This window comes from Bombina bombina, chromosome 3 (assembly GCF_027579735.1).
Source record: "Bombina bombina isolate aBomBom1 chromosome 3, aBomBom1.pri, whole genome shotgun sequence".
In the NCBI taxonomy this organism is placed as follows: domain Eukaryota; kingdom Metazoa; phylum Chordata; class Amphibia; order Anura; family Bombinatoridae; genus Bombina; species Bombina bombina.
This window is the reverse complement of record NC_069501.1, coordinates 580373613-580390569: the sequence shown is the minus strand read 5'-3', so window position 1 is coordinate 580390569 and position 16957 is coordinate 580373613. Positions and strand designations below refer to the sequence as shown.

The following is a 16957-nucleotide window of genomic DNA, read 5'->3' as shown; positions in this document are numbered from 1 at the left end:
TGATGGTACTCTAACTAGCCACCCACAAGAGATTGTGAAATGCTTTGCACAGTATTACCGCAAATTATATAATGGAACTACAGTTACCCATTCAGAGCAGACTGAGTCCTTGAGGAAGGAATTCCTAGAGGGAGCCAATCTACCCTCTATATCAGACGCAGATAGGGAAGCCCTCAACCAAGATATAACCATTAATGAGATTCAGCAGGCTATACAAGATTTAAAACCAGGCAAAGCTCCGGGAGCTGATGGTCTCCCAGGAGAATATTACAAGTTAGTTAAACAGTCCCCGATTCCCCATCTAGTAGTTTTCAAATTATGTGATGCAGGGATATGAAATACCTAGGGATCTTCTTGGAGCACGGATTGTGGTGATCCCTAAACCTGGGAAAAATACAAAATGGTGTACCAGTTATAGACCCATTTCCCTTATAGATCAGGACTTAAAAATTCTTACTAAAATATTGGCTAAAGCAGATTCTACCCGATATGGTGCATCCAGACCAGGTGGGGTTTGTAATGGGAAGAGGCACCCGATAGACGCACGATAGAGGTCATGTCCCACCTGAATAAGACTAAAACGCCTTCTCTGGTCCCATCTCTGGACGTGGAGAAGGCGTTTGCAAACATATATGACCAATCAATTCTATCAGTCTTGGGTACTATGGGCTTTAGGGGAGCCTTTATAGATGCATTGCAGAGCATTTACTCAACACCTAAAGCAGTGATTAGAACTATGGGATATCAATCTCAACCGATAGACATAAAAAAAACGGCACAAGGCAGGGATGCCCACTATCCCCTTTACTATTCGCCATTTGCATAGAACCGCTAGCAGCATCAATTAGAAAATCTCCCAATATTACAGGACTTAAGATTAAAAACAACGATTATAAAATCTCTCTTTGCGGATGACGTGCTGTTGACACTAACTAAGCCCCTGACCTCCCTTACATATTTGTATGAAATTCTCGACCAGTTTTCTACACTAAATCGGGTTATAAAATAAATTTAGATAAAAGTGAAGCTATGGCAATAGAACTACCAATCCATACAAAAAAAAAACTAATAGAGCTAAATTTCACTTTTTCTTGGGTTAAGTCCCATATAAAATAATTGGGAATTAAACCAACGAGTTAATATGCAGACCTATATAACGCAAATGATCTCCCCTTATATAAAGAACTGAGTAAAGACATTAATAGATGGAAAGAAAAAAAAATTTCCATTTCTCCTGGTATGGTAGAATGTCCGCCATAAAAATGAATCTACTCCCGAGACTCCTATATCTAGTCCGAACTTTGCCTATACTGGTCCCCAGAAAAGATATTAAATCTGTACAATCGGATATTATCCACTTTATAAATGGGAAAAAGCAATCCAGGATCCCCTTTCATACACTTACTAAACATCGCCAACTGGGGGAGTGGGGGTCCCCAATATCTTAGATTATTACAATGCTGCCAGACTAGCTCAACATATGATGTTGGGCTCTGTAAGAAGAGATGTGATATGACCCAAATTAGAGTCAGACCTAGGAAGGTTAGGCTCCCCAGAAGATCTCATCTGGGATAAGTCCTTTTATAGGTCTAGGGCACAAACATGCCCTCAACCTACCAATTTCTCCACTCATCATTGGCAAGCATTGACCAAAATCAAAAATAAATATATTCCCTGAATACTCGGCTAAAATGCCAATTAAATATCTGGTTCCAGTAGAGTACAGGAAGCAACTGGATAAATGGGAAAATAAAGGCTTTTATCGGGTGGGAGACTTAATGAATCAAGGTAAAATCCTATCCTTTACTCAAGTACAAACAGCTTTGTTTCCACTTCCTCTACCGTGGTACCTATATCTCCAACTTCAGTCGGCCCTAAGCAAGCTTATACCTAACATACCCAAACAACTAAGTACTACCTTGGAGAAGCTCTGTAGCACTAATACCAGACCGAAAACGACGATCTCACAGATATACATAATGCTACAAACAATAAATAGTACAACCAAATCTTCCATAATGCTTAAGTGGGAATCGGACACTGATAAAGTACTAGACATACATGAATGGTGGGAGTTACTACACTCAGCAAACAGAGGCCTTCTGAACGCTGACCTTAGAGAGAATAGCATTAAAACCCATCTTCAGATGGTACCTAACACCAACTAAAACATCACTATGGGGAAGGAAAGAGTAAAAATTGTTAGAGGATGTCACACGGAGGGCTTGTATGCTCACATGTGGTGGACATGCCCTGGGGTTGCCCAAATATGGTCCAACCTCTCATTGTACCTAAGCACCCTATTAGAGGAACAAATTACACTAACCATGGAACAAGGTCTTCTCAATACCCCATCACCAAGATTCCACAAATATATTAATACCTTCATAAAAATACTCTGCACAATAACTAGAACTATTGCTAGATTTTGGAGGGAAAGACCCCCGACTTGGCGGGAAATTAGATAAATTTCGGCTGACGTACTCCCTATATGAAACAGCAGCAGTAATATTAGGGACAACGGAAGCGTTTCAGAAGGTGTGGTTTTACTGGATGATGCACCCATCAGTAGTTAATTCATCCACCTTAGACATAAGAAGCACACAAGATGACCCGATCCCCAAGCAGATTATAGATAAGTTTAGATGGGTAAGATTGTACAAAAGTAGCAGAAGGTAATTTACTCAGGCAATAATAGAGTGGAGCTATCTCTCTCTCCTCATGAATGATTTAAGATATATTTTACTAATATGGCATGGACACGATCATCGAAATTAATGGACCGAAGGTTTATTGTTTAAAAAGGTTTCGTTTTTAAAAAAAAAAAAAAAAAAAAAATTATAATATAACTACAAAAGATCTGTTTGGTGATTTGTTACTATAATCCAATGTATGTGACATAGCTTTGTATGTTGATTTAGTTTCAATAAAAATTTTAAAATAAAAAGGGACACTGAACCCAATCCCCCCAGGATTCAGGTAGAGCATGCAATTTAATTCAACTTTTCTAATTTACTCCTATTATCAAATGTTCTTCATTCTGCTGGTATCTTTATTTGAAAAGCAAGAAAGTTTAGATGCCTGCCCATTTTTGGTGAAAAAACTGGGTAGTTCTTACCGATTGATGTGTGAATTTATCCACCAAACAAGTGCTGAACCAAAAATTGGCTCCTTAGCTTAGATGGCTTCTATTTCAAATAAAGATAGCAAGAGAACGAAGAAAAATATATAGGAGTAAATTAGAAAGTTACTTAAAATTGCATGCTCTATCTGAATCACGAAAGAAAAAAAAATTTGGGTTCAGTGTCCCTTTAAGGGGTTAAAGACATACAAGAGTCAAGCAGCCACAAAGCAGAAAAAAAAAACAAAAAACAAACACACAGAAATGTTAAGACTATAAATGAATCCAGTTTACATAAGCAAATTTACTGTAGGAACACTTATTGCACTATATAAGAAGTCCTACCCAAAATAAAGCAAAAGAACAGATTCAAAAACTTAACTTATTTTAGAAGAACTACACACCATACTAGTATATTTCTTGAGTGTTTTCAGTCTTAGTGCACCAAATAGGATTTAAGAGGTGCAAACTAACCTTTCTTGGTGGACTTGAATGGTGTTTGAGAAACACACGATGTGATTTGATTTATTTCCTCAGTGTCTAAATTCACCTAAAGCAAACAGACACCAAAAAATTTAATATTTATACTTCATCTCCAGAAAGATTTTTGCTTCAGAGTCAGAGGTAAATTAACAATAATCATTCAAATGTTAAAGAGCTATTAAACACATTTTATAAGCATAATATTGGAGGTACACCTCAAATCATGGGCTTGTTAAACTCTCACTTACATTACATTTCAGTGCTGATGTGTTTGCACATGCGCAGTAACTCTCCTCTACATACTTGCAGTGAAACCTAAGTTGCAAAATGGTAGCACCCTTACTTAGAGGGGCATGTTATATATTTAGCATCCCATTAAACTAGAAAATAGATTTCAAGTCTGCATAGAAAAAGCTATACATAAAAAAAAAAAAAAAAAAAACCGCATAGCCTCATAAAAATAAATGCACAATTACTTAGCATCAACCAAACATCCATTAATAATTTCTAAGGAACAAACAGCAAGCAAGACACACTACTTCCAAAGCATGTTACTTACTATTACAGCTGCCTCTAAAGCCTTTTCACTTCCACCTTTGGCTGTAAAACATAAAAACTAATGAATACAGAGTGGAATAGGTCACATTGCTTGTTCATAGACACTGAAACATGAGGAGCAATGATAATTCAGAAGCTAAATGTTACTTTACGATCAGAATAATTCCGGAAAATGTAAAAAGGAAAATTGTAAATCAGGCCATGCATGACCCGTTATTTGTTAAGACTTTTTATTTTTTATTTATTAATTTTGTATTCCTATAATATTTGGGGAAAACATTTATAATACAATTATGGTGCAGTAAAGAAGAAGATTTATTGCAAGATGAAAAATTATAAAAAAAAAAAATTCTGTAAACTACTCACCAAAGTAATCTAGCCAGCGCATCTCTCTGATAGCTACTGGTTGCTTGAGGATTTCGATGTTGTACAGACTATCCACTTCTTTCAGATTGTTTGTGACATTTGTTTTTAACTGCTCCATTATTGACTTGACTGAAAAGAAGATACCGCTAGTTAATTATTCATGGTGTGAAAATATCAAGGTAATAGAAGAACAAAAAGTATCAGACAGCCATCATTTTAGATATGCGCACATTAAAGGGATACTAAAACCAAACATTTTTATTTCACGATTCAGAAATAGCATGCAATTTTAAACAACTTTCTAATTTACTCATATCAAATTTTCTTTGTATCTTTATTTGAAAAAGCAGGAATATAGGCTAAGGAGCCGGCTCATTTTTGGTTCAGCACCCTAGATAGCGCTTGCTTATTGGTGGCTACATTTAGCCACCAATCAGCAAGCACAACCCAGGTGCTGAAAGAAAAAATTGGCCAGCTACTAAGCTTGTGTTCTTGCTTTTCAAATAAAGATACCAAGAGAACAAAGAAAAAATAGGAGTAAATAAAGTTGCTTAAAAATGCATGCTCTGAATTATGAAATTAAAAAAAAAAAAAAAAAAGTGGATTTAGTATCCCTTTGAAGATTAATCTAAAACTGAAAGCAAATTAGTGTACATGTATAATTATTCATGTTTATTACATAGTTGCAAAACACTTTCACTGCTATCTTGCATAAGTACAATATTTTAACACAGATTCCTATTCATCAGCTGAAATGCCCACAAATAGAAACAGCAGCAATTGCTGTACTAAAACGTAACTGCTTCCACCTGTTTTACTTCCAATGCGGACTTTTTTTTTTTTTTTTTTTTTTTAGGAATTGTAACAAAGTTAAGCTATTAAAACCATACCTTCACTGTCAAAGTCCCTGAGAAACGATGCCAGCTTTTCATTTTTAACTGTATTATTTTTTCGTTTGGAATTTTTCTTTTTTGCTGGTGGCATGGTGAATATAGAGTTCTGAAAATGTAATAAATAAATATTAAGCATCTCTTTAAAGACATACAAGAAACAAGCAGATGAAAAAATAAAGTAACCTGGACTACGACTTGCTCCACCCCTGACAAGCTGTGCTTGAAAATATTTATGTAAGGGATGAAATATATCAAGCTTCTAGACTTTTATAAGGACTACAGAAAAGTTAGACAATAAAGGAATCCAGTTTACATATGCAAATTCACTGTAGGAGCACTCATGCACATTATAAGAAGTCCCACCGCAGAATCAAGCAAAAGAAGAGATTTAAAAAAAAAAAAAATAATATCTTGTTCCACTTCCATCTCCAGGTTCCCAGACCACTTTTAAATGGTGGGTCTTGAGAATCTCTGACCCTTCAGTGGACAAGAAAGCCAAATTTTTTCCATTCATGATTCAGATACAGCATGTGATTTTTAAACGACTTTCTAATTTACTTTTAGAGTCAAATTTTCTTCATTCTTCTGGTACACTCAGGAACTTGCATGTGTCTGCAGCACTTTTTCCTGCCATGTAGTGCTCCAAACATGTGCATGCTACCTACTAGGTATTTCTTTAACAAAAAATAATACAAGAACAAAGCAAATTTGATAAAAGTAGTAAATTGGAAAGAAAAAAAAAAAAAAATTGTATGCTCTTGTCATTTTGTGCTTCATATCCCTTTAAGGGAGCTGAAATTGAATGGTTTTCATACTCACTCTCCATTCAGCACCCCTCACGCAAAAGCAGCCCTTCACTTTTGGGCTTTCACAGCATAGTAACAAACATCATGCTTGGAATTCCCCGGCCACCTCATAAGCCGCTGGAAATTCAGTGATACCCCCACGAGTATGACACAAAGCTGTCATTTGCACTCTGTACATTGTGAAGAGGACGACCAATTGACGTCCTTCACACTGTAGAGGTTAAATAGATATAGTGCATAAAGAGAATGAATCATGTTAAAAAAAAACATTTTTTTTTTTAAATCTTGCAATCGTGCACGCGATTTCAATGATGGGATCATATCAGGGGGGCGTCCCTATGATGCTAGGCATGCCCTCCTGACCGTGATCCCATCAGGGAAGCGCCAGTGGCTTTAGGAAAGCCAAGCTGTTAGGACGTTGTATTCCATCCATTGACGCTAAAAACTCATTTTCGTCATGGAGGGGAATTTTGGAGGTGATCAACGTAACAAAAATCAGCTTTTTCACATTGTGTATAGTCAAGTTTTGCCTTATTCAGCTATATACAATTTTAGCAATCCTTTAGATGGTAAAGGCAATGTTTTTAATGACAGCATCCTGTAGTCTAAGAGAATATATATATATATATATATATATATATATATATATATATATATATATATATATATATATATATATATATATATATATATATCTATCATTAAATGCTCCAATATTTTGCTGCTATCCTGCCTGAAATATTGGCTCCTTTCCAAACCCACCATGAGGCTAATTTGCATTAGCCAATCACGGTGGGCAACCAGAGTTCTCTCAGTGACAACCTATGCATGCGCTGAAAGTTTCTACCGCACATGCGCATTTAGAAGAGATTGTCAACCCTGAAACTCTTTGCAGACGTCACAACTGCGCATGCATCGTATGAAAATAGGGCAGATTTATCAAAGGTCAAATGCTAATGCAAGCCTGCAACTGTTTAGACTGCTACATTCTAAACCAGGGGTGTCAAACTGGCGGCCCGTGACCTACTTTTTTGCAGACCACGAGAAATTATGTTTACTAAAAGTGAATGTAAACGTTCATAAAAATACTATTAAAAACAGGGGCACTTTCATTCATGAAAGTTTACATTGCAGCATATTTTTACAAATACTTATTTTTTTTTTTATTTTTTTTCAGCAAAGCCAGATTGGCGATCCACTTCCCGTGCTGTACTTACACAGCAATGACAAATGTTATCTGTTCTAACCTATTTCATAATAAATTACAGTGAGTTTTTTTATTTTAATTATTAAATAGATATTTGTGTATTGCATAAACCATCTGTTTCTGTGGAAGAGATATAGATTATATATATATATATATATATATATATATATATATATATATATATATATATATATATATATATATATATATATATATATATATATCAAAGAAAGATGCACTCACAGGACTTTCACAACAAAAACGGAGTTACTTATGACTCCTATAGATATGCAAAAATGTCAGTGGTGACACTATGGACATATATCACATCTCTACTTGATATTTATTTATTTTTAGCTTTAGACTGATAAGCTTGTTTTCCGTTACAAATAGAAATTAATAGGACACCAATTTTTTATTTTCAAATATTATATTTATTATTACAAAACAAACTAAATAAAAATTGTTATCTTCACATTCATTGATTTAAAAATATTATCAAAAAAAATTTACATAATTGATTCATATTTCATTCTTACAGCTGCCAAAATTAAGAAATATTCCATCTTCTCTCACGAAAAAAAGTGGGGTAAATTCAATGTTCTCCACAGTGGTTATGGAGAAGTTTCATGGTCATATTTGTAGGAGAATTTTAGGTTCTCCTAAGGCACAAAATAATGATAAATCTGAATTTCTGCGAATAGTAAGGGGTTTTGTGCTTTCTTTGTCGCACATGTGCACCTAGACGAGAGAGAATAGAGTGGGAGAATTTTGCGGTCGTATTTGCTTATTTTTAGGCGTATTTTGCTTTGATAAATAGAACAATTCCGACAGCGTATTTATAAGCGTAAATGTGGGGGAAATACAATGATAAATGGAGCCCTTTATGATGGGATGTACTAAAAGTAATGCCCATAGACTATAATGGGATTAAATTTAAAAGTGCTATAGCAACGAAAATACGAGACATCTCAACTAGATATTTACCCGATATGTTCCCCAGGTACAGTAGCATATTCTGAAAGTGAGATTACATCAGATTATAGCTGCTTTCTATGGAATGAGAAGGGTGAATGACAAAATTGAATGCCCATAGACTATAATGGGATTATATTTAAAAGTGCTATAGAAACTAAAATATGAGACATATCAAATAGATATTTACCAGATATGTTTACTGGGTACAGTAGCATATTCTGAAAGTGAGATTACGTCATATCAGTTTTCTATTCCATCTTGTAATTCACCCTTGTCATTCCATAGAAAACAGCTATAATCGGACGTAATCTCACTTTCAGAATATGCTACTGTACCCAGTAAACATATCTGGTAAATATCTATTTGATATGTCTCATATTTTAGTTTCTATAGCACTTTTAAATATAATCCCATTATAGTCTATGGGCATTCAATTTTGTCATTCACCCTTCTCATTCCATAGAAAGCAGCTATAATCTGATGTAATCTCACTTTCAGAATATGCTACTGTACTTGGGGTACATATCTGGTAAATACATTATATGTCTCATATCTTTGTTGCTATAGCACTAAATATAATCATATTATAGTCTATGGGCATTCCATTTTGTCATTCCATAGAAAGCAGCAATAATCTCACGTAATCTCACTTTCAGAATATGCTACTGTACCTGGGGAACGTAAATATCTAGTTGATATGTTTCATAGTTTTGTTGTTTCAACACTTTTAATTTTACACTTTTTTAAAGTCTATGGGCATTCAATTTTGTCATTCACCTTAGTCATTCCTTTTAGTACTACATACCCTTTATGATCATCATAAATTACACCAAAACTAGCAACGATATTGTCTTGTATGAATCAGAGACAGACTTATTCAAAGAATTATTCAGCAACAAACCACTTCATTGTACTTCTAGATTGTGTTAATAACTAAGAATATGTTTAAGTTTAAAAGTAAAAACGTGAATTTCCTTAAAGAATACATAAAAAACCCACAATAAAACACAAGAGAAAAGCAGTTGGTGTCTGAGCAAAGTCACTTTCCTGATAGAATCGTGGTTAAACGTGTACACTAGGCCCTAGAGTCTAAACAAGAATAATATACTATAACGAATATGTAAAAACACTTCTCATACGCGTGGCATTGGAAAACACACTATATGCTACAGGGTTATATACAAATAAAAATGAACGAAAAGCCATAAACTTACATCCGCTTTCCCGCTCGCCGACAGCAAAGGAACAGGCACTAACAGATTTAAACTCAACCGCCGTCCACAGAGCACCCTATTGGAACGATATGCGTCATGTGATCGGAACAATATCACAACAACCAATCGCCATATGGCATTCCAACAGCAATAGCCAATAGGAAGGTAATGTATTCTTTATTTATTTCAAACAAATATTATATAGCACAAGCGTCAAGCACATATAGTTTTTCATATATCGCGTGCACGAATTGTGTTATGAATCCATATATACAAAAATAAAATGTATTCGTTTCGTAAATGCATCTGCAATCATAAATGAAAGTTAGAAACGATGCTTTTGTCCGTGTACATTGTTCCAATCAGTGCTGTGTTTAAAAATGTATTGCCTAGAAAATAACAATAGTAATATAATTTATTATGTTTGTTAATCAATATAATGTACCCAGACTCCCCGGTGTTGTATGGCTTCTTGCTAGTTTGCTAGTACAAACACGTAGCAAATAAGACTCGGTAATGGTAATGTACTTCAGATTCAGAATGTCACTGTCCTAGTGATAAACTGGCCCTGCCCTCCAGTGGACAAGGCAGGTAGTACCAGGCTACCAGCACTTCCTTAAACCATAGAAGTTACACTGGTCGGGCAAGCATCGGGTTGCTATGGAAACGTAAACAGAGGCCTTAGAGACAGATCTCACAAGAAGTAGCACCGTGTAGTTACAGTATTCTGCCTGCTCGCTGCCGTCATCATGATCCCCCCGGCGGACTCGCTGCTGAAATATGACAATCCAGTGCTGATCAGCAAGAACACGGAGAGGAAATCCCCAAAAGTGAGGGAATATATGATCGGTCTCTTATCTGATCAATGTATAGTTTGTGGGCTGTATTTTAACTTGTGATATAATACTCCTCCTTGTATATGTGGGATGTTGGCTATGTTATTTAATTCGTGTGTAGGTCACTGACTAGAATGCTTCCAGTCCCTTTGTGCTATATTTTTCTCACTTTACATGTATAACTGGTTGTATATTGCATACTGAATGTATGTTATGTCTTATGTGCTGTGTGTGTGGCTACATGCTATATACTATCCCTATTTCTGGTGTTACAAACTAAAAATGCATCAGACTGGTACCCATATCTGCTCGTTATTATTACCTCACTCTACTCAGACTCATTAGTTCTTCTAATAAATAGCATAGTGACCATTTCAGCAAAGTTACAGACACTATGGATATCTTTTAGCACCTTTGAGCTAGCAGTTTGTGAAACATGTCAGTATTCGCAACAGTTTTTGTGGTGGGTACTTTGCAAGATTGCATGTAATATTAGTCTTTTTACAACACTTAGACATGTTTCTAATAATTGATATGAGGTTAAAGATTATGGACACTAAACTATAGTTTTGACTCTGCCCCTTTATTGAAGTACTAGTCCTAAAGCCCGTGTACACGGGCCATTTTTTTGTCTTTCTCCCTCTTTTGCTCTCTCTCCCCCTCTCTTTTGCTCTCTCTCTCTCTCCCCACTCTTTTGCTCTCTCTTTCTCCCCTCTGTTTTGCTCTCTCTCTCCCCCCTCTCTTTTGCTGTCTCTCTCCCTATTTTGCTCTCTCTCCCTCTTTTGCTCTCTCTCTCCCTCTCTTTGCTCTCTCTCTCTCCCCCCTCTCTTTTGTGCTCTCTCCCCCTCTCTTTTGTGCTCTCTCCCCCTCTCTTTTGTGCTTCCCTCCCCCTCTCTTTTGTGCTCTCTCCCCCTCTCTTTTGTGCTCTCTCCCCCCTCTCTTTTGTGCTCTCTCCCCCCCTCTCTTTTGCGCTCTCTCCTCCCTCTCTTTTGCGCTCTCTCCCCCCTCTCTTTTGTGCTCTCTCACCCTCACTTTTGTGCTCTCCCGCTCTCTTTTGTGCTCTCTCCCCCCTCTCTTTTGCTGTCTCTCTCCCTCTTTTGCTGTCTCTCTCCCTCTTTGTTGCTCTCTCTCTTCCCCCCTCTCGTTTGCTCTCTCTCTCCCTCTCCTCCCTTTTGCGCTCTCTCCCCCTCTCTTTTGCGCTCTCTCCCCCTTCCTTTTGTGCTCTCTCTCCCCCTCTCTCTTTTGTTCTCTCTCCCCCTCTCTTGTGTGCTCTCTCTCCCCCCTCTCTTTTGTGCTCTCTCTCCCCCCTCTCTTTTGTGCTCTCTCTCCCCCCCTCTCTTTTGTGCTCTCTCTCCCCCCCTCTCTTTTGTGCTCTCTCCCCCCTCTCTTTTGTGCTCTCTCCCCCTCTCATTTGTGCTCTCTCCCCCCTCTCTTTTGTGCTCTCTCCCCCCTCTCTTTTGTGCTATCTCCCCCCTCTCCTTTGCTCACTCTGCCCAATCTCTTTTGCTCACAGGTGTGTTTGTCCTCGTGCGCAGTCTCTACTGCGCATGACAGCTTCGGACAAACACACTTGGCCTTTTATTATATAGGATTTCTATAACAGCCACATATAGGCAGTGACAGGATTTTTTATTTGGTTAGTCTGTTAGTGTGTCACCTCTGCTAATGTACTATACTGACACTTTTTAGTAGCTGTTTTTGTTGTGTACAAGTCTTGTAAAGTGCTATCTTTATCAATTACTGATATTAATTGCACAAATCCACTTTTTCCACCTAAAATAGTGTTTCAGTATATACTTTTTAACCATTAACATTTTTTATCATGTGTGACAGTATACAAAAGTGAGACATACAAATTCAATAATAAAATGCGCTAATTTTTAGAGCATTTTCTTATTGAACTGTTGCTTGCTTATAACTATGGCATCAATCAAAATCTATTGAGGGTGGCGTTTTTGTCTCTTTTTTTGGGACGAAAAGGCAACTTTTTTATTTGGCGCAATAGCGTGTTTTTGACAGATTCCAGTACTTGTGAACAGATTTTCGGATTCTCGATAAATGTCCTATTTTCCCTATGGAGCCAAAAAGGTCTCAGCGGAAACATTACTTTATCGGATCACTTATCAACAGCTTTTTAAGTCCAGTTTTGGCCTTTCAAATTCAATACTTCTAGGAACTTGATAAGACCTTGCAAGGGCATTTTAGACATCTTTAACACTATTTCATTGCTATTTCCAAACCGTCTATTTGCTTGCACATATGTACAACATTCTGAAAAGGCCACTGGAGATATTCTAGAGGTTTATTAACATACATGGTATTGATTCATTAAACTCCATTCATCCTTATTGGAGATGCTGCATACAGGGAACATGTTTTTATTTGTATGAAGTAAAGCGCTGATCTTTACCTAAAATAAGCCTTTCTCTGTGAACTATTTCCTTCCTAGATAGTTAAAATGTTGCAAAATAGGAATGAGAAGGCATATATAGTAGGTGAATACTTTTCAAATTAATTCCAAAGTTGTTATATAAATTATCCTAAATACCCACGTAAAGTAACATAATCCATCAAAAAACCCTTTAAATCAGAAAGGTTATTTATTCAAAATCCATTAAAAATCCATAACATTCATCAACACCAAAACCAAAAAACAATAGTCCACAAACACTTAAAAATACTAACTTAAAATAGTAGCTTTAAAATGACTCAGAAAAAATTGATATGATCCCTAAAGCAGTGTTTTTCAACCAGTGTGCCGTGGCACACTAGTGTGCCGTGAGAGATCCTCAGGTGTGCCGCGGCAGACTGAGAACAGTGTGACATATTTTTTAAATTTTGCTTGTTTTGATGTGACAGGCTCATCAGGCAGACAGGCAGGCATCATTTACAACCATGACATATTGACATTCATTCACAGGCAATCATTATGATGTATAATATATGCTGTATTGGGCTACAATGTGTGATTTTGTAAAATTTTGGGATGGTGGTGTGCCGCAGGATTTTTTAATGTAAAAAAGTGTGCCACGGCAAAAAAAATGTTGAAAATCACTGCCCTAAAGGATAAAATTTAGATACAAAGTCGGTTTGCAAACGTTTTCTTTCTTGTATGTTAAGTTCCTTTTTCGAATGTGAATCACTAGGGCTGAATGTCCCAGGTGTACTTCGTATAGTCACTGTTGTTTAACACTAGGCTGAATATTAGGGCTGAATATCACAAGTGTACTTCTTATAGTCACTGTTGTTTACCGTTTTAGGTAAAAGTGTGTATTCATATCTGAATATTATGTGTTTCAAACCTTAGCCATCTTCACTTATCCTTTCTATTTGTGGGTTTACTTAGGTCTCACCTCTTGTTCTGGTGTAGTCGCTGGGTTCAGGATTTTCTCCTTGAGGTGTCCTTACCTCTCACTTGTCATGGTGGGTTTCTGATTTTCACCCACTTCTCCGGTCGGTTAGTGTGACGTCACTCACTGCCTACTTTTAGTTGCAAGTACTGTCTCTATCTGTTAACTTCAACCTCTTTCCAGCTTCCTCGGGTCCGGTCCGTTGTTACTCTGCACTTAAGTACATAGTACCCAGAGGCTAGACCATACTTTTTTACAGCTTTGCCATACTCAGGAATTACTGATTGTTTCACCAGCTCCCAACAAACTGCAAACGATTCAGTATCACACTGTCACAGATCTACGCGTTTCACCCCTTCAGGGATTTCTCAAGGTACCATGGTGTGTTTTTATATTTCATTTTTAACATTTGATTGTGAGTCTCACTCGCAGTGTCGTGATTGTCATGCAAGCCTGAAACCCTGGGGCTTCGAAGCTTTCATAGTTTACTATGGTATCCTTTGTTGAATGAGCAGAAATGCACTACTAGAAGTTAGTTGAAAACATTGAGTGAGCCAATGAGAAGAGGCAAATATGTGCACTGACCAATTAGCAGCTACCTCCCAGTAGTGCATTGCTGCTCCTGAGTCTACCGAGGTATGCTTTTCAACAACGGATACCAAGAGAACAAAACAAATTAGATAATAGAAGTAAATTGAAAAGTTGTTTAAAATTGCATGCCCTTTCTAACTCATGATAGAAAAATTCTGGGTTTTATGTCCCTTTTAAGGATCTCTTAGAAAAATACAAAGTAGCAAGACAGCAGGGTCATTATTTACAGTTTAAAAAAAAAAAAGTTAAAATCCAGTAAAAAAAAAAAAGATGTATTTTGCATAGAAACTTGTAGTCACCATTTTTTTTCAGTTCACGATAAAATGGAAACGTTCATTTAACAAACACTAGAAATAACATAATTTATTCTTACCTGATAAAGTCCACAATTCCTTACTGTTGAGAAAATTCATCATCTGGCCACCAGGAGGAGGCAAAGACACCATACACAAAAAAATGGCCTTTATAAAAGATTTGCTTCCAACAAAGGTCTGAATAATGCTTGAAGATCTGGAAGACAAACAAGGTTTCTGTGCAATAAACTAAAAGAGCGGAAATGTCACCCCTTAGGGTGCTGGCCGATAGACCTTTGCCTAAACCATCTTGGAGAAATTGTAAGTTCTGGGTAAACCAACAAAATACCATGAAGAGCCCCCTATCTGAACACAAAGCAAGATAAACCCTTGTGCTAAGTTTTTCTGATAGCTTGTTTATGAGCCTTAATCAAGGTATCCGCTACGGAATCAGAAAAAAGACATCCTTAGGGAAAAACTAAGCGTTCACTCTCCAATCAGTTAAATGAAGATATTGAAGATTTTGATAACAGAAAGGGCACTGAGAAAAAAGCCACGGAGTGCTGGATATCCAAATCAGGTCAGCCTACCATGTCCTGCGTGAAATTCATTAGTGTAAGCATTATTGTAAGCTCAAATTATATGCGCACCTACTCTGGACTAGCAGTGATGTACAAAGACATACCTTACTGACAGCCCGTGGGCTGTGTGAGACATGCAGGAACTTACCCATTTGATGCCCACTCCACTGGTCTTAAACTGCTGCAACATGAGGATATAGTAGACAGCCCATCTAGTACTGTAACTAACAGTCGAGGATATACAGAGGGAGTACATCTTGATGGCCAGACAGGAGGAGGCTAATGGAACTGTCCAAGGCGACACCCGTGACAGGCTTGTGACCACTATTCCTGCAGAGAGATTTACATTGCACAGCCAGTACTCTTCTATGTCCATCTCTACCAAGTTTCATATTATGATGGAAAAGATGGAATTAATATCCTTGTAATCTTGAATAAAATCCTGAGCACCTCTATATTCACCTGCTCTTACGATAGGCAAAGAAAATATTGTAAGGGTCAGGGAAGTAGGAGGGATATTATAGCTTTTGGTGTAAGGTGTCTGTTCCTCATCCTGGTGGCCAGGTTATGCATTCTCAACAGTAAGAAATCATGGACTCTCACCACCTTAAAGGGACACTTAACCCAATTTTTTTCTATTGTGATTCAGATAGAGCATGCAATTTTAAGCAACTTTCTAATTTACTCCTATTATCAAATTATTTTCATTCTCTTGGTATCTTTATTTAAAATGCAAGAATGTAAGTTTAGATGCCGGCCCATTTTTGGTGAACACACTGTGTTGTTCTTGCTGATTGGTGGGTAAATTCACCTACCAATAAACAAGTGCTTTCCATGGTCCTGAACCAAAAAAAAATAGCTTAGATGCCTTCTTTTTCAAATAAAGAAAGCAAGAGAACGAAGAAACATTGATAATAGGAGTAAATTAGAAAGTTGTTTAAAATGTCATGCTTTATCTGAATCACAAAAGAAAAAATGTGGGTTCAGTGTTCCTTTAAGAAAAAAAATATAGTTAAAAACAATATAGAAAAAGAGTGCACAGTCTGTCCATCCTGACAACCTAAAAGATTCATTTAGATGGGATAGCAGTGGAGCTGATAGAAATGGATTGCAGTAGTTAACTATGAAAGTCACAACTAAGCAAAATCCTTTTTTTAAAAAAAAAAACATTTAATAGACTCCACCAGTATTGTTAGTGACAATCAAGATATTGTGAGTGAGACTTACAATTAAATATTAAAAATGAATTATAAAGACACCAATTTTAGATGTTGTTCTGAAGTGACTATAGAAGTATGTCCTTTATGCAAAGATACATACAGAATTCACATGGATACAGTTTTGAGCTTGTCTTGCGATGACAATAGGTTAATGTCACACATTCAAATGACCTTTTTACTTGTAAATCAAACAAAGGGGTTTACATGAATATAGCTTTCCTGTAACAAAACAATATAACATTGTGATCACTCGAGAAACTCAGCTCCCAATCTGGACAGAAAGCAAAAAGTGTTTAAGGAGCAAATTGCTTATAAATTGTGCTTGAGGTCTATGTGTGTAACACCTGTAAAGGGAGGTTAAACACATATTTAAAGGGACAGTCTACACCCGAATAAACATAAACCCATACCTTAGATTAAGCAAAGAAGATCCACCTGCACTGCATTGCATGTCCTGTAG

At 36.7% G+C, this 16957-nt stretch overlaps 2 protein-coding genes across 2 annotated transcripts in view; one reads left to right on the top strand and one right to left on the bottom strand.

Annotated features, from left to right (window-relative positions):
- Nucleotides 1–9678, bottom strand: part of CDCA8 (cell division cycle associated 8) — a 121756-nt gene extending 112078 nt beyond the window's left edge. Inside the window, exons 1-5 of the mRNA XM_053707149.1 lie at nt 9627–9678; nt 5419–5527; nt 4529–4657; nt 4164–4204; nt 3596–3671 (exon numbers count right to left, since the gene is read on the bottom strand). Of these exons, the coding sequence (XP_053563124.1) occupies nt 3596–3671; nt 4164–4204; nt 4529–4657; nt 5419–5512 (340 nt within the window). The 5' untranslated portion in view covers nt 5513–5527; nt 9627–9678. The remainder of the gene's footprint in view (nt 1–3595; nt 3672–4163; nt 4205–4528; nt 4658–5418; nt 5528–9626) is intronic.
- A 596-nt stretch (nt 9679–10274) lies between these two features.
- The window catches only part of DNALI1 (dynein axonemal light intermediate chain 1), a 29090-nt gene continuing 22407 nt past the window's right edge, over nt 10275–16957 (top strand). Inside the window, exon 1 of the mRNA XM_053704790.1 lies at nt 10275–10456. Within this exon, the coding sequence (XP_053560765.1) occupies nt 10376–10456 (81 nt within the window). The 5' untranslated portion in view covers nt 10275–10375. The remainder of the gene's footprint in view (nt 10457–16957) is intronic.